The sequence below is a fragment of the Chrysochloris asiatica genome, unplaced genomic scaffold (assembly GCF_000296735.1).
Source record: "Chrysochloris asiatica unplaced genomic scaffold, ChrAsi1.0 scaffold00021, whole genome shotgun sequence".
Classification (NCBI taxonomy): domain Eukaryota; kingdom Metazoa; phylum Chordata; class Mammalia; order Afrosoricida; family Chrysochloridae; genus Chrysochloris; species Chrysochloris asiatica.
The window spans coordinates 1237890-1256132 of NW_006408539.1; the positions used below are offsets into that span (position 1 = coordinate 1237890).

The window sequence follows — 18243 nt, forward strand, 5'->3', positions numbered from 1 at the left end:
ATTGGGCTGCGAACCACAAGATCAGGAGTTCGAAACTACCAGCTGCTCCGCGGGAGAAAGATGAGGCTTTCTGCTCCCGTAAAGTTTTACAGCCTCGGAAACCCTGTTCAGGGTCGCTATGGGTCGGAATCAACTCAACGGCACTTAACAACAAAAATGCTAAGCAAATAAAATAATCTGAGATGCTGGGTTATATGAAGAAAAACATGGCATCAGGATTGGAGGAAGATTCATTAACAACCTGCGGTATGCAGATGATACAACTTTGTTTGGGGAAAGTGAAGAGGCCTTAAGACATTTACTGATGAAGATCAAAGAGTACAGCCTTTGGTATGGATTACATATCAATGTAAAGAAAACAAAAATCCTCACCACTGGACCAATAAACAACATTCTTATTAACGGAGAAGAGATTGAAGTTGTGAAGGACTTCATTCTTCTTGGATCAACTATCAACGCTCAAGAAGCAGCAGTCAGGAGATCAGACGACGTATTGCATTAGGGAATGAAAACTATCACCACAGCTAGCTAGCAGCTAGCTTATGGCCGAGTCAGAAATTAGAATTTAAGTTGGTCAGCAAACTGCAAAGGCCCAGAGAATAAGAGGCTTAGCTGTCCAGATACAACTATCATTGTAGTACAAAAAACAGCCATAGACAATATGCAAACAAATGGGCCTGGCTTCCAATGAAATTTTATTGACACTGAAATTCGTATAATTGTCACGTCACAAAGTAGTCTTAAAAAAAAAAAAAATCCACCCCGCCCCAACCATCTGAAAATGTAAAAATCACTCCTGGCTTGTAGGTTGTACAAAAGCAGGTGGGATCAGGGCTGGCCACAGGCCATAGTTTGCTATGGTTTAAATGACCACGGCACATATTCGAATCCAGGCCCGAAGAATGAAGTTTCTCAGGAAAGCCTTGAAAATAAACTTTTCAGCCAAAGGGTAGCTGCGGTTTTAACTTTCATGTTGATTTGGCACGCCACTTTATTAAAAGTATTTATTTCCACAAATTTTTATCCACAGCTGAATATTACAGTAATAATTATAACCATTTTTCTATAAACAAAGGTGTAGTTTACAGATTTGTTCAAAATGGAAAAATATTTTCATCAGTAGCATTTCCTCTACATTGTCAATCACCCCTGAATATGTGAACAGCTGATTCAGTTCTTCATCTAAACATCAGTCGGTGGCAAAATGGTACACCAACATACCAATCCTTCTGATACAATGTCACTTTAGAAAGTAACTGAATTCATTTTGGGTTAATCCCCTTTTATGCTACTTTTTTTTTTTTTTTAAGAAAAAAGTGCTTAGTATCTAGTGACCTTTATAACTAACAACTGCTCTGTGTTTTATTTCCACTGGCATTAACCTCTATTTTTCTACTCTCCTTATTTCCACAATATGGCACCAGTGTGTACCAAAAGTGAATTTGTGGATGTTAGATTTAAATGCAACAACTTATAGAAACTGACTGCAGAGACACATTTTATATGAATAAAGGAGCCCGCAGAGTCCTGCCCCATGTCACTTCAATAGCCACTTTGTGTAGACATTTTCAAGTGCTTTAATATGGGAAGCCCTGGCTGCCTTAGAATTAGGTCAAGTGTACAAAAACAATATACTAATATACAAAAGACCTAATGTACTGTTACTGTCATTGTAAGGATTTAAGGCCCTACGTCAATATTTGATGATGAATTGATGGTAGCAGCATTTTTTTTTTTTTTTTTAATTTCCCAAGCTCCTAGCATTGTTTTGTGTTTACAAAGGCCTTAAAATGTAGTGCTAGGAAAGTCTAGAAATGCTATCGACATGCTCCGTTGAAAGGGGAAAAAGTCTCTCCCTCGAGTCTGGTCAGCTTCCCAGTGAACCTACAATATCATAACTAAGTGCAGCTACAATGGCACAGTGAGAACACACCCAGGTCATATGATTGTCAGCTTCTGCAACAATGATGCATTGATGGTTACACAACACACTACTATAAGTAAGCACATAAACACAAGTTGTTTGATATATGAGTCTTACATCTTCAAAATGCTTGTAATGTTTCATAAGAGAAATCAAAACCACCCTGACACTATGTTGAATGTTGAACTTATTCCCACTGCAAAGAAGTTATTTGCGTCCAATCAGTGATGTATCCGTTATCTCGTTAACAGCTGAAGGCACACAGTGGAAATAAGTGTCGGCTGCATTTTAAATATTTAGAAACAAAGGTAACTTAGGGCAGAGTTCAGACTTCTAGATTGAGTTAACACTATTTAAATAGAAAACCAGGACTGATCTCATGAAGTTGGAAAATGTTTGAGTTGAACTGACTTAAAAAAAACAAAAACACAAAACCCACACAGAATAAAAATGCTAACAAGATGATTACAGTTTCCCTAAAGATGCTTCTTTCAGCTTCCAAGTGTTAAGTTAAATAGGACAGATCTAAATATTAAATAACCAGGTACTTTGTGGTCTATAGAAGCATATATATTTTTTAATTATAGAAATTAAGTCCAGCTCCAGCTCCAACCTTATCTTTTGGAAGAGGAGAATGAAACTTGCCATTTCTGTCATAAGGTGCCTCCTCACCCCACTTACTCTTTTATTCTGTGAGTCCTTCACTTCTAAGGACGAGTCTGTGACAGCAGAGAGGTAGTGAGCCCAAGAGATCTAGAGAATGATTGTGTGAGACCCTATGTAAGGACAATAAATCTTTTGTTTTTATGGAATCACTGTTTGCTAAACTCCCAAACGCTCTAACAAGGAGGCTTTGGCTGTCTTGACGATTGAGGGCAGTCTCTACATGAGAGGCTCAGTCTCAAACTAAAGTGCATTTGAAAGTGAATTTACACCTTAAGGAACAACTTCAAAGTCAAAAGGTGGCCACAGACCCAACTGTTTCAGACTGGCTTTCCAAAGTCAGCATGTGGGGTGGAAGGAGTGTGTCACAGATTACATTGTCACAGTAATTGAAATGGAAAAGACGCAGCTCTGCTCAGATGTCCGGAAGAAGCCAGGATGTTGAATGTGGGCGGGGAGAGGCGATGGCAGTCAACAGGGATCAGATTGAACTAGGGTGTTGTTAAGCCTTGTTTGGCATGAAAGGGTGAGGAGAACGAAGCAGCTGAGAAAGCTGAGCTGTGAAGACTCAGTAAGGTTGTTTAGGATTTGGAATGTGTTGTTGGGCGAGGGTAAAAGGTGTTTGGGTGGGTGGGGGTTGTTTTCAATTCATGGAGGAATCTTGTTTTCTTGACGTAAGGCTGCTCTGTGATTTTCAAAAGCCATCTGTGCTTGTCAGTGGGGTGGCAAACTACTAGATATATTGGTGGAAAATGGGCATCATGTGGAAAATAAACAAATGGACATACAGAATATGCAGGGTTTTTCGTTGAATGCTGCCTTTTGGAAAAGGTTCACAAGCTAACCTCAAAAAGCAGTGAATGTTATAACATTACATTATTATATAGAATATACCTGCTATATTATAATATTACAACCGAATACTTTTCCCCCCTTAAATCCTTAGAGCAGAGATATTTAGAATGATTGTATAAGGTAACTTTGAAAAGTATTGAAAACCTGGAGAGGGTGAGTTAAACAAGCGATTTTATTGTCTCTACTTTTTGAAAAGCCTTTGAATAGGAATTTAGTGATCACTGGGCTCCCTGCTTCTCAGAAGCAGCTGCTGCCTTTGCCTCGACTGGTGTCTGGAATCACAAACGTTGCGAGGCTGCTGAGTGGATACAGAGAGGCATCGGGGATTCCAGACTTCGGTACTAACTGCTTTGGTCTTTGTGTTTATACATAAAACATGCGGTTGTATTTGCTTCCCCCTCCTCTCCTTTTTCCCTCACAAACATTTACTGTACAGATATTTTGTGACTAGCATCAGAAACAAAGCCCATCTTTCCATCTTGCACACATGTGAAGTTTGGTTTGGCAGCATCTTCAGCGTGTCTATCCCATCAACTCACTAAGATGAAGAAAGGTTTAAGCACATTAAAGTCCGTGTCATCTCATATTACTTTAGAAACCAGGACTCACAAGCACCTGCTCTGGATGGTCATTACTACCATCATCGCTCTAAAACCAGGTATTCAAAAATACCAGGGGGAGGTTTCCCGGAAAGCCCACGCTCTCCGAACACCTCACCACACACTTCCTGCATCTGGGCCGACTAGCTGGAGAAAGCGACTGGTACTCTCACGGCTGTGAGCACCATGACTTTATGAAAGCCTTCTCAAGGCAATTTATAGAATGTGCACATTATTAATGGAATCTCAGATACTCTCCAAAAGAAGGCAGCTTTCGTTGTATAGCAGTGGCACCCTTCTGATGGCATGGGAACTGCCTGGCAGCCATGAGTTATGATGTATGTATGTTTAAGCTGAATTCAAACTTTGAAAAAATCTCCCATGTTTCAAGTGTTTTATTCTGAGCAGTAGGTACAAAAGCTAGTGACCTAGGCAGGTCTTGTTCTGTAGAGTTCAGCACTCCACACAGGTCCTTCTGTCCCTGACTCGATCCAGTTTTACCAGATGGAAACCGACCCTTGAATTCTGCTTTCTTCTCCTTGCTAGGGACAGACATGGATGGAAGTGTGCCTCTTCAGACTTCATTAAGGAACTCCAGATGGAGACACGCAGGGATGTGGATTGAGTCCATGATCAGAGAAGAGGGGTTAAACGGGAACAAGACAGGAAACGTGTGCTTGGAGTCTAACAGCAGTTGTTGAGGGTCGTTCCGCTCTTGCAGTTGTGCCTGTGGGGAAGAAGGCGGAGACCATGAGAAATCTTCACTACACCCCAAAAGAGCCAGTTTAAGTGAATTCACAAAGGTGAACTGGTACATATCACGGCAAGACTTCTGTTACGGTAAGCAGACATGGGCTCCCTTCCCCTGAAGATACTTTGTGGGGAGAGAAGCCCTGGTTTAGGCTCGAAGTAGAACAGATGACTGACTGTTAATATCCTTACGATTTCTAGCACTCCTTAAAAAATTCTCCATCTAAAGGTGAACAGATGTGTGAATCGTGTGAGGGGCCTGTCACCGTAGTGGCGAGAGTAAGGAAGGGCATGGGCTCTGTAGGCAGACAGCCTCAGGCTCACAAATCAGCTTCCTCATTTGTAAAATGGGGTGGGAAGAGCATCCTCTTCCTAAGGTTGTGAGGACCAAAGGAGCGAACATGTAAATTACAGAGAACGGTGCTGCGCATGTTGTTGTCAATGTCGAGTCCAAGTGGGAGAGGGGCTTTTAACAAAGGCCACTGAGACTAGCGTTAATTGTAAAAGATCGCCAAAGGGAAGAAGGAAATACCTGGAATGGAAGCAACACTAGCTTGAGGTGTAAAAATGATTTTGTTTTCCCTCACTAGGACAAGGTACCATAAGTGCTTTCAAAGAGTGACAAGATTTCACTCTATAACATCCTAGAGTTTCATTTCCCTACTTCAGAGGCAAGAAGACCAAGGGACCTGCTGAAGTCATCTTGCAGTAGGATGGTCTAGCTGTCTAGCATGCTCAGCACCTCTCCTAAAGCTATGTGTGTTAGCATTTGAAAAGTGCTAGGAAATAGGGTTTGAGATAGTTAGGGCTTTGTGTCAAACTGGCTGGGCCAGGATTCTCACTGGAGGTGTAGTAATGCCCATGATGAGAGCATCCCAGATATATGGTATAATTGGTAGTGTGGAGGGTCAGAGAACTAGAGACCCCTAGCGAGATGAATTGACAAAGTGGCAGCATCAATGGGCTCAAGAGTGGCAACAATAGTAAGGTTGGCCCAGGACCTGGCAGTGTTTCATTCTGCTGTGCATAAGGTCACTATGAGTCGGTACTGACTTGATGGCACCTAACAACAACAACAACATCCTATTAGGTAGCCTTATGTGCTGTAAACCCTCACTTCCATGATGTTAATGAGGCTGGATTAGGTTTTATCTTGAAGTCAATTTATTTTGAGATACACAAGATGAGAGGAGTGACTAGAGAGGGGCAGTGACTAGAGAAAGCAGAGCTGACAGTGGAATGCGGCCTTTGACAGGACCTGGACTCCCTGCACTGTGATCCCAGATCCCGAAGAAGACTGATACCAAGACTATGGCGCTCTCCAAGGAATGGTAGGCCTACAGATGCCGACAAGGGAGCAAAGCCTTCCCTAGAATTCAGACTCTTAGCCTCCTAAACGGTGTCTGTCAAAGCCTCCTTGGGTGGTATTTCTGCTACAGCTGCACTGGATTGCTCAGACAGAAGGAAGTCAGTGTGCGGGTAGGGCTGTGAGGTCATTCCAGAGCAGCAGGCAGAACCTGGCTGCCCGTAGCCATCAGTCACCTGAACAATGAGCAATGCAGTGTTGTTAAATTTCCAGGTGTCACTCACAAACCCTAAGGAGCTCTGGTAACGTAGTGGTTATCAATCGGGTTGCAAATCGTAAGGTCAGCAGTTCGAAACTACCAGCGGTTCTGCAGGAAAAAGATGAGGCATTCTGCTCCTATATAAAGATTTACAACCTCGGAAACCCTGTACAGGGTCGTTATAAGTCAGAACCGACTCCACGGCACACAGCCACCACTCACAAACCCTATGGGACTGGCACCTTGGAAGACAGACCACAATGTGAAGTCATTTTAATAGTGTCGCAAAGTCACTTGAAATAACGGGGAAAAGTGTTTAAGAGAGACAAGGATAGCTAGGGAGGATAAGCAGCAAGTCTTAGTAATTCCAGACACCAGTGATGGCTTTGTTGTGACCACGCAGAACACCGTCTCTGGGATCACTAATAATGACATTCGGCTCACTGGGAGCTTGGCTGCATTCATTCATTACAAACTAGCAGGTGAAAATCCACCTAAAAGGGGAAAGACAGGAGACACTGACAAATAATCATTGCTACAGCACTTAAGGAGCCCTGGTGTGGTGCTGTGGGTTAACGTGCTGGACTACAAAGCCAGTTTGAATGCAAGATTGGTGGTTCAAGTACATCTGCCGCTCCTCAGAAAACCCTATATATGGTTGCCATGAGATGAAACTGACTAGACAGCACTTAACAACTGCTAGATAAGGGATTCCTGGTGTGGTGCTGTAGAATAATACACTGGACCACAAAGTGGGTCTGAACTGCAAAGTCGGAGGTTCAAAGTCACCAGCAGCTCCTTGGAAACCCTATACAGACAGGGTAGGGTCACCGTGAGTTGGAACTGACTCCACAGCACTTAATAACAGCAACTAGATACATAGTTTGAGGCATTTGTGAAAGATTTTGAGAAGAGTATAAAAATAGGACAAAAAGGTTAAGTATTTCCTATAACAATTCAACAAGCAAAAGGCATGTATACATTTACTTAAAGTTCACAAAATGGTCATTTCAGTAGCATTCTCTTGTGAATCTTTTGGTGCGTTTAACCTCTGAAGAAATCCTTACTAGGCGCTGTAGGATCAACACTGGACTGCTAACCATAAGGTAGGCAGGTCAAACTCACCAGCTGCTCCTTGGAAAACCTATACAGGATCTCTATGAGTCAGAACCAACTTGATGACAACAAGGAGAAAGAGCCCGGAGAGTGCAGCAGTTAAGCCCAGCTGCTTAATGAAAGCACTGGATCCTCCAGTGGCTTGGTAGGTGAAAAGGCCTGACCGTCTGCCCATGCTGCCCCTGTGAAGATTACACAGCCTAGGAAAACCTCTGGGCCAGTTCCACTGTGTCCTCGGGGGCTGCTGTAAGTCAGAATCAACTCCACAGCACATTTTAACATTTTAACAAAAGTCTGTATATACTGCCCATCCCAATGGGCAATGTGATTTACTGTACAAGTAAGTTCAAATTTGGAAGGTGGGACTGATTGTTCCGCATTTCCGCTGAGTACTGACTATATAGTGGGAGGCAGAACACACAATCGGAATTGACAAAGCTCTGAAAAACAATCTCCAATTTTTTTTTGACAGAATTGTCAGACTGAACTGAACTTAGTTGCTGTTATTGTGTGCCGTCGAGTTGTAACCGACTCACAGCACCCTGCCTGTATAGGGTTTCCAAGGAGTGGCTGGTGAGTTTGAAACCACCAACCTTGCAGTTCAAACCAACGTTGAGGTTAAGGGCTTATCCTACAGTGCCACACCAGGACTCCACTGAACTTGGTTACGGAGGAAAACTCCAAATCTGACTCTGCGTACCTGCAAAAAGAATTCATATCTTTTACTCTCTATTGTATTAATTATTCCTTTGTCCCTGTCTCCAACTTGGCATGTCTTCATTGACCTTTGGCCTGATTTCTCTTGCAAACAGTGCAGGTGTGTCAGCAGGTGTCAACTTGCTATGAGTTTGATTTCCCTCTAATGTGTGTGTCTAAATATGTAACCAAGTTAAGACTTTTCAAACATGCCCTTTGGCTTGTGTAAATTGTTAAATCTCCACAAACATCAGTAGTAGGTACAGACAGGGTCAGGTATCTGAGAGGCTTTTCTTCTGATGTCCAGCGCTTCCTCCACTGTGCATAGCTGACTAGACACGTATCCCAATGGGAGACTTTCAGCCACCCCTTTTCTCTTTAAGGATTGGTGGGGAAGCAGTTGGGTACCATAGGGGGCTTCTTCCTATGGAGTGCTTGTTGTCAATTCTGGAGTGATCACAGATTTCAAGAAAGTGGATGTACCTACTTGGGTTGAACACACACACACATGAATTTATTAACATGTATCTGTGTTTATTATTGTGGCAAATTATACACGATATAGAATTTACCATTTCAGCCATGTTTAAGTGTACATGTTGTTAAGTGCTGTTGAGTCCGTTCTGACCCATAGCGACCCTGTATAGGATTTCAGAGGAGCAGCTGCTGAGCTTAAACCACTGAGCTGTGGTCCAAAGCGACTTTGCAGTACATTAACCCACAGCACCACACCAGGACTCCTAAGTGTACATGCCTGTGGCTAAATATGAGGTGGGTTTCAAGAAGTTTGTGAAAAAGTGAAATGAAAAGATAATGGATTTTTGACTCCCGTCATACAATTACAATGCTGACCCACTCACCACCGATTTCTAAAGGTTTTCCATGTCCATAAACAAACTTGCATCTACAGAGCAGTAACTTCTCACTACGCCTGCCTTTCAGTCCCGAATAGCCTCAAATCCACTTCGGTCTATTCTAGCTATTTCATGTAAGTGGAATCATGCAATCTATGCCCTTTTGTGTGGCTTGTTCCAAAGTATTTTATGTGTCTTACTTCATGGTGTTGCATGTATCAGTACCTTCATTCCTTTTTCTGACTGAGTAGTATTCCATGTGTGTACAAACCATATTTTAGGTTGTTTCCAATTTGGGCTACTGTGAATAGTACTGCAGTGAACACTGGTGTACAAGGACCTATTTGATCCCCTGCATTCAGTTCTTTCGGGGTATATACCTAGTGGAATTGTTGGACCAACTGGTCATTGTTTTTGACAAATAGCCAAGCTAATTTCCACAGCAGCTACGTCCCCCACTTCCTTGTCCACAGTGTCACATGAAGGTTTCAATTTCTCCACATTCTAGTCAATATTTGTTGTGTCGCGTTTTGTTTAGGTAATAATAATGGCTGTGAAGTGACATTTCATTGTGGTTGATTTGCATTTCATTAATGACGACTGATGTTGACATTTTTTTCATGTGTTTATTGGCCATTTGTGTGTGTGTATATATATATATACACACACACATTTTTTTAAGAAATATCTATTCAAATCCTTTGCCAATTATTAAATTGAGTTGTCCTTTGTTGAGTTATTTATATAGAAGTCAGTTTAAAATGACAACTCAATTTAACAAAAGACTTAAGGATTTGAATAGATATTTTTCAAAAAAAAAAAAAAGATATTTCTTTACCTAATCTATGGAGTCTTGGTGTAGTGCTGTAAAGTATACATTGGACTGCTAACCACAAGGTTGGCAGTTCAATCCCACCAGCTGCTCCATGAAAATCCTATATAGGGTCACTATGAAGTCTGGTAGCATAGTGGTTATGAATCAGGCTGCGAACTGCAAGGTCAGCAGTTCAAAACTACCAGCTGTTCCGTGGGAGAAAGATGAGGCTTTCTGCTCCTGTAAAGATTTACAGCCTCGGAAACCCTGTACAGGGTCGCTATGAGCCGGAACTAACTCCACAACAATAACAACAATGAGTCAGTCAGAAGGAACTCTAAGGCCCTGAACAACAATAATCCAATATACAATTTGCAAATATTTTCTTCAGTTCCATGAGTTGTCGTCTCACCTTCTTGATATAATGCCTTTTGTTATACAAAAGTTTTATCTTTTGGTTGTGGCTTGTGATTTTGGTGGCATATTTAAAAAGCACTGCCAAATCAAAGTACATGAAGATTTGTACCTTTAGTCTTTACAGGTAGGTTTGTATTCCACTTTGAGTTCATTTTTTGTATATGATATAGGGTAATCGTCAAACTTCATTCTTAGCACCATTTGTTGAAGAGACTTACTTTCTTTACTGAGTGGTCTTAGCGTGCTTTTCCAAAATCAGTTGGCTATAAACAAGGAGCTTTAAAACGTTCATGGAAAATTTTGGCTATTTGGAGTTTCTTGATATTCTCCACATGAATTTTGTTGTTAAGTGCTACTGAGTCCATTCCAACTCATAACGACCCTACATAGGGTTACCAAGGAAACAGCTGATAGGTTTGAACTGATGGCTTTGTGCTTTGTAGTCCAGTGCCGATCCTACAGCACCACACCAGGAGTCTAATGGGGGGAGACTGAAAATACCATGGGGCATGGGCCACGTGCACCTTAGTCCTCAAAGTGACATCTTTGATTTTTAACACTTTAAAGAGGTCTTTTGCAATAGATTTGCCCAATAAAGAGGTCTTTTGCAATAGATTTGCCCAATGCATTATATTATTCAATTTCAATTTCTTGACTGCTGCTTCTATTATTGATTGTGGATCCACGTACAACTAATCTTTGACAACTTCAATCGGAATGCATCTGGTCTCAGAAGTCTCTCATGAATTTTAGGGTGGGTTTTTGTAAATCTGACAGTAATTGCACTGACTCTCTAAACCACATTGGTTAGCAGCGTCATCTTGAAAGTACCCTAACTCATGAACACTGGATATCTACCCATTTATCTAGATCTTCTTTCAGCCATGTAAGTGATGAACAAAATTTAACCAAGTCTTGTTTCTCTTTGGTTAAATTTATTACTAAGTATTTTATTCTTTTAGGTGTTATTATAAATGGATTTATTTTCTTATTTTCCTTTCCAGATTGTCAATTTTTAGTGCACTGGATTTCAACTGATTTTTGTGTGTTGGTCATACATACTGCAACGTTTGCAGACTTTATTAGCTCAAACATCTTTTTTTGTGGATTCTTTCTTTTTTTTTTTTTTTTAGCATATAAACTTGTGTCATATGAGGATAGAGGTAAGTTTTTCCAAGTTGGATGCCTTTTATTTCTTTTTCTTGCATAATTTTTCTGGCTAGAACGTCCAGTTCTATGTTAAATAAAGTAGTTGAAGTGAGCACCCTTGTATTATTCCTGTTCTTAGGGGGAAATGTGCAGCCTTTTACCAATGTCCTTTTCTGAAGATTGCTCCTGCCTGATGATACATCCAAAGTAAGCAAAGCCTTGCCATCCTTATTTCTAAAAAGCATTCTGCTGGGATTTCTCCTAAGAATGATGTGTTTTTTCTTTTGGCAGTGGATAGCATATATATTCAATATTCTTTGCCAACCCAATTGGAATGACGCTGGATTTCAGTAGCCATTTACTCTTATCAGATACATTTGCTCTAAGTGTCTGGTCAGATTCCAGCATTCCAAAATAATTGATTCTGAATTTCCCAGGTTGTTTCAGTGAAAGGATCCAGCTCTGAAGTTTCACATGCCACCATTTTGGTGAAGTCTTGGCCTGCTTCTCTCTGTTGTCTGTATCTTTAATAACCCATTGCCATTTCCTCCACTGTCCTTCAAAGAGCAACCTTCAGTCAATGTGACTTGGCACTTTCCCGAGCTGTAACCTCTGTTCTCGTTATCAATGCTAAAGTCAATTTGTTAATTGCCATATCTCTTTGTAGATCTGGGGGCTTTCTTTCTACTTGATCATGATGGATTATCTTTTTGATGTGCTGCTGGATTCTTTCGGCTAGGATTTTGTGGAGAATTTTGCATCTACGTTCATGAGGATATTGGTCTATAATTTTCTTTCTTAGTGACGTCCTTCCCTGGTTCTGGTATGTTTCATGCTTGCTTTATAAAATGTATTAGGAAGTTTTCCATTCTCCTCTATCTTCTAGAATAATTTGAGTAGAATTGGTGACAGCTCTTCCCCTGAATGTTTGGTAGAACTCACCAGTGAAGCCATCTGGGCCTGGACTTCTTTTGGTTGGGAGTTTTTTGATGACCTGATCAATTTTTTCTATTGTTATGGGGTCTGTTCAGGTTTTCTGCTTCACTCTGTATAAGTTTAGGTAGGATGTGTTTTTCTAAAAATGAATTCATTTCTTCTAAGTTTTCAAATTAGTTGGAGTACAACTTATCATAGTATTCTGTTATTATCCTTTTGATTTCCTTTGGTTCCATTGTGACATGACCCATGTGGTTTCTAATGCGTGTTATCTGTGTCTTCTCCCTCTTTTCTTTTGTTAGGTTTGCCAATGGTCTGTCAATTTTATTAGTTTTTCTGTTTTCTATTTATTTCTGCTCTATTCTTTCTTTTCTTTTGGTGGCTGTAGGTTCCCTCTGTTTCTAATTGTTGTAGATGCTGTGTTAATGTGTTAATTTTGGTTCTTTCTTCTTTTTGGATGTATGCATTTATTGCAATAAATTGTCCTCTCAGCACTGCTTTCGCCGTGTCCCAAAGATTTAGGTATGTTGTGTTTTCATTCTCATTTGTTTCTAGGAACTTTGTGAGTTCACGTTTTATTTCTTCTACTATGCAGTCACTTTTCAGCAGGGTGTTAATTCAGTTTCCATGTATTTGACTTAAACTGTTTCCTTGTTCTTCCTATTGTTGATTTTTAATTTGATAGCATTGTGGTCTGAGAAGATGCTTTGTAGTATTTTGATATTTGTAAATTTATGGAGATTTGTTTTGTGGCCTAAGACATGGTCTATTCTGGAGAATGTTCCATGTGCACTGGAAAAGAATGTGTATTGTGTTGTTGTTGGGTTGAATGCTCTGTACACATCTATGAGGTCCAGTTGATCTGTTGTTGTGTTGTTCAGTTCATCTGTTGTTCTATCCATTTTTGAAAGCTGTGTATTAAATCACCCACTATTATTGTAGATTTGTCTATTTCTTGCTTCAAATCTATTAGAGTTTATATATTTTGGAGCTCTTTCATTGGGAGCATAAGATGTTTATTATGGTTATGTCATCTTGTTCAATTGTCCCTTTAATCATAAGATAATGTCCATCTTTATTTTTATCAGAGATTAGTACTGCCACTATTTGTTTTTGATTGCAATTAGCTTGGTGTATATGTATATATATATTTATTTTTTTAATCTGTTTTTGTCTCTGTGTGTGAGATGTGTCCCTTGCAGACAGCATACTGAAGGAGGATCTTGCTTTTTTATCCATTCTGCCACCCTCTGTCTCTTAACTGGTGCATTTAATCCATTTATATTCAGTGTAATTATCAATAGGTATGGATTAATTGCTGCCATTGTTAATTTTTTTGTGGTGTTGCTGCTTTTTTTTGTTCTTCCTCATAGTTTAATGTTTCCATGTTCTTCTTGGATTTTCATTTTCTTGGTATGTTGTGAAGTGTTAATTTTCTTTGAGGTTGCCTTAGAGTCCATTAACTTTTCCATTTAGTGCAGTCTATTTTATCCTGTAATCTACCTGACCTTCTCACCATCTGGATCTCTGTTCCTACATGTTTACCTTCTTTTACACTGTAATTATTTTGATCATAGACTGACCTCCCAGATTCTCTGAGTTTGTTCTGTTCTCAACTCTTCCTTCTGTCGATTTAGTTCTGGGAGGTGATGCCACATATGTCAATCTTTGGTTGTTGGCTGTTCTTGTCAGTTCTCAGTCCACAGAACTCCCTTTAGGATGTTTTGTAACGCAGGGTTGCCTTTAGAGAAGTCCGTTAGCTTCTGTTTATCCTGGAATGTTTTGATTACACAGTCATATTTGATTGATAGCTTTGCTGGACAAAGGATTCTTGGTTGGCAGTTTTTTTATTTCTGGGTTTTATATATGTCTCCCCATTACCTTCTTGTTTGCATGGTTTCTGCAGAGAGATCCGAGCTTAATCTGACTTGCTTGCCTTTGTATGTAACACTTCTGTTTCCTCATCTTTGATTTTGGAGAGGTTGATTATGATATGTCTTGGTGATTTTTCTCTTGGGCTCTATCCTTCCTGGGGTTTGTTGAGCTTCTTCAATGTTATCTTTTTACTTTTCAGGATGTTAGAGAAATTTTCTTCCAGCAGTTCCTCAACTGTTTCCTCTGTGGACTTTGTGTGATTCAAGTTATTCCTCTTCATGTTGTCCAACATGAATCTTAGACCTTCTTCAGACTTTTTTTTATCCTTTTTTCTGTTTGCTCTTCTATCTTAGTGGTATTTGATGAGAGATTTGTCTTCCAGCTCACTGGTTCTGCCTTCCATCTCTTCTACTCATTTCTGATATTCTATTATTGATCGTTTGGACCTCTTTCTGGAGGCTTTGAATTATTTCCAATGCTGTATCTATCTTATTTGATTGTTCTGTAGCACTTTCCCGATTTCTTCCTAATTTTTCTCAACTCCATTATAAAATGTTTCAAAATACAGTCATTTTTCTGAATTCCTTCTCAGGCATCCTTCCAGAATGTAGTCTGGGTCTACCTCTAGGTAATTTGTCTCAGATATTTTATCTGTGGCCTTAATACTTAATTGAGTATGTGTTTTGGTATTTTTTATGCTTTCTGATTGATTCCAGGTAGATGTGATCAAGATGTGAGTTTCCCTTTTCACTCTTCTTTTTGCTTAACTCAGAGTTTCACAGTATTGGTTCTTGCCTGGATTTTGGAGTGTGACTGTATGGCAACAGTTGCTGTCTCTTCTTGTGTAATATAGGGAGAGAAAGAGTCTCCCAAAGGTAGAAGTGGGAGCATACAACAGCAAAAAAAAAAAAAAAAACACCAAAAATAACAAAAACTAGACTGGATACTGTAGTCTATAATTGCAGAAAAGAGAGAGGATGGAGAGAAGGGGAAAAAACACATCTGTAGACTAATATGAGTATGACTTTAATGTCCTTTTTCAGCTTCTTGCCTTCAAAGCTGCCTGAGAGATTTCAAGATGTCACTGTTGGTTGTTATGCAATTTTCGGCCTGTTTTGTTTTTAAACTCTGTCCCTCTCCAAGCCCCTTGTTCTGGCTATTTTGTGTTTAAAAAAAAAAAATGAAGAGTTCAGGACCGTCTTGTGGGCCGAGATATCTGTGCACATGAGTGGCAGAAGAACCCACCAGTGGTGAGGGTGGAGTTGTCCACTCGCTCAGGCACCCATGTAGTCACCAGAATGGAGGTATGCAAACAGTGGGGGGCGGGGGCAATGAACAGATACCAAAGTAAAACCAACAAAGTGTATTTGTCCACCTTTGCTCTGAGGTTCTCGTGGTGTTTCTCCGTGGTGTGTCTGCTCCCCCGCTTGGTCTTGCCCAAATTGTTGGCTCTGGGCTGCCGAACCCGGCAGATTCAAAAGTATGCAATTTCTTACTTCTGCTACAAGTTCCACTAGCTATAAGCCTTCAAACTTTTAAAATATTCCTACCTATGTGGTTCCAAGTTTTGGAGCTCTGCCTTATCTGCTTTGCCTGGTATTCTGTGGTATTGCTGATGGCGAACCTCACTACACCTCCACCCTAGCCACCATCAAGCCCCGCCTTCTGAGGTTTCTTTCTAAATCTCTGGCTCTCTAAATTAAAAGGAGTTCCGAATAAAATCCCCTGCAGCATTTCAGAGGAAATGGCTTCCTGTACAAGACCCCAGGTTTTCTCAAGGTTCTTCCATGTAATTCCTCTTTCTTGTTCCTTTTGCCTCACTCCTTCCTCCAATGTCCATGGTCCGCCTTCCACCTCCTTCTACTTGTCTTGTGTTGGCCGGTCACTTCACTCGTTAAATAAGGTGTCAAAGTCTGAGAAAGTGTGTGCCTCCAGGAGGTTTCCCCACATACCAGAAATGGATAAAACATCTTCCATTCCATCGAGTAAGCCCTACAGGCCTCATCATTCTGATGCTGTCAGTTAGAGGCACACATCAAGTTTAGGCATTTAGCCAAGGCCACCTAAAATTCACTTTTAGGAAGTTCATCGCTAAATTTAAAAATTCTCACGCTCTTAAGGAATACAAAAACCAGTTGCCATTGAGTCAACATAGAACTATGCTCCACAGGATTTTAATGCTTGATGTTTCAAAAGTATATTGCCAGGTCTTTCTTCTGAGGTGCCTTTAGGTGAACTTGAACCTCCAAACCTATCTGTTAGCACCCCACAGACTCTCTCTTTGGAAAAAATAGATTTAAATTTAAATAATCATTTCCTCAGTATGTGCTTTCAAACATATTCCTAAAGACCAACATTAGAAGTCTTACAGACAAGACCTTAAGAACCCAAGCTGCTTTCCTGAAAATAAACATTCTTAGTTACATTTGTGATTACAGTTGATAATCCCCGTATTAATTCCATTTGGTGCAGTAGTTCAGTAACATGTTAGCGGCAGATGAAGCATTTGTTGTTAAGAGCAACCCTATATAGGGTTTCTGAGGCATGGGAGCAGAAAGTGCCATCTTTCTCTTATGGGTTCACAGTCCCATGCTTATTGTATGGAGCCACCATGCTCCCAAATAAAGCACTGTTGTAAAAGTGTGCAGTCAAGTCAGTTTTGACACATAGTGATCCTGAATAAGGTTTCCAAGGGGCAGCTGGTGGCCACCGACTTTCCAGCTCAAACTGACATTGTGGTCCAGCGTCACACTCAGATAAATTGTTGTTTTTAAGTGCCGTGGAGTTGGTTCCAATGCATAGCTACCCTGTATACGGTTTCCTAGGAGCAGCTGATGGGGTTGAACTTCTGACTTCGAAGTTCACAGTCCACTGCAATCCTTCAGCGCTACACTAGAGGTAGAGGTTATAAAGGTTCAGGCCTCTGTATGGTTCTAATTTATTCATGGGTGGTATGTTTCATGTATACCAGGTTCTTCTAGCATATAATAATGTAATCAGTATTTATTACTAAAGAGAAGTAAAGCAGTGTAAAGACTTTCAATATTAGCCTGAGAGTAGATGTAAAAATGGTTTACTATTTTAATACTCACCTGAATTGTTCGTATAAAGGCCACTGTTACCCGTTCTTCAAATTCATTCAGGGGAGTATAAAGGTTCAAGATTTTGACAATCTGTTGGAACAAAAATAAAAGTTTAGCACAGAGCTTATTATAATGAACTTAAGTTTTGAGCTTTACAGAATGTATGGCATGGGCCTCGAGTGTAGTGAGCTTCAGAGAGAGCCCGTGCTTAGATGGAGCTAGAATGCCGTCTACACCGGAGTCTCCACTTAATATAAAAGTAGAATCCATGTACTTTGCTGTATAGATCTGAGCCCTGTTACTGCAGCCATGTCTTCTACAAACTCATTCTGCCCCACCCCTAGTACTTGATGTTATTATTGTTAAGTGCCACGCAATCGGTTCTGACTCATAGCAACCGTCTATAGGCTCCCTGAAGCTGTAATCCTTATGGGAGCAGGAAGTCTCCTTTTTCTCCCTTGGAGCAGCTGGTGGATTCAAACAGTTGACCTTGCAGTTATCAGCCTAACACATACGCATTACACCACCAACACTGCACTTCTGTAAGCTTTGACAGCTTATAAAATGATGACATTTTTAAGATATTGTTGTCAGAAGTACTCAGCTTCTTATTAACTAGTAATTTAAAGGTTTCTTCAAGAGAGCTCTGGGGAATTTGCCTTAGATAAGCACCACCTCCCAAAGGCCATTTACAAATGAGCAGACAGTCTGATTTGTCTGCCTATAGATCGTCTGGTGGCAATGGCCTGGCCAAATGATGCAGTGCAATGCCCGCCCACTCGCTGTACCCCAGAGGTGAGAGTTGGTTGTTTAAGTTCCATTGAGTCAGTTCTGACTCACATCGACCCTGTAAAGAGTTTCTGAGGCTGTAAATCTTTGTGTGAAATCTGGAGAAAGCCTGTTTCTCCTACCGAGTGGCTGGTGGGCAACAATGGCCAACCTTGTGG

General features: G+C 40.6%; 1 protein-coding gene across 1 annotated transcript in view; it reads right to left on the reverse strand.

The window, feature by feature from the left end:
* Positions 1-4615: 4615 nt before the first annotated feature.
* MYO5B (myosin VB) overlaps positions 4616-18243 on the reverse strand; it is a 227494-nt gene continuing 213866 nt past the window's right edge. The window contains exons 39-40 of the mRNA XM_006837488.1: positions 17306-17386; positions 4616-4768 (exon numbers count right to left, since the gene is read on the reverse strand). Coding sequence (XP_006837551.1) covers positions 4616-4768; positions 17306-17386 — 234 coding nt within the window. The remainder of the gene's footprint in view (positions 4769-17305; positions 17387-18243) is intronic.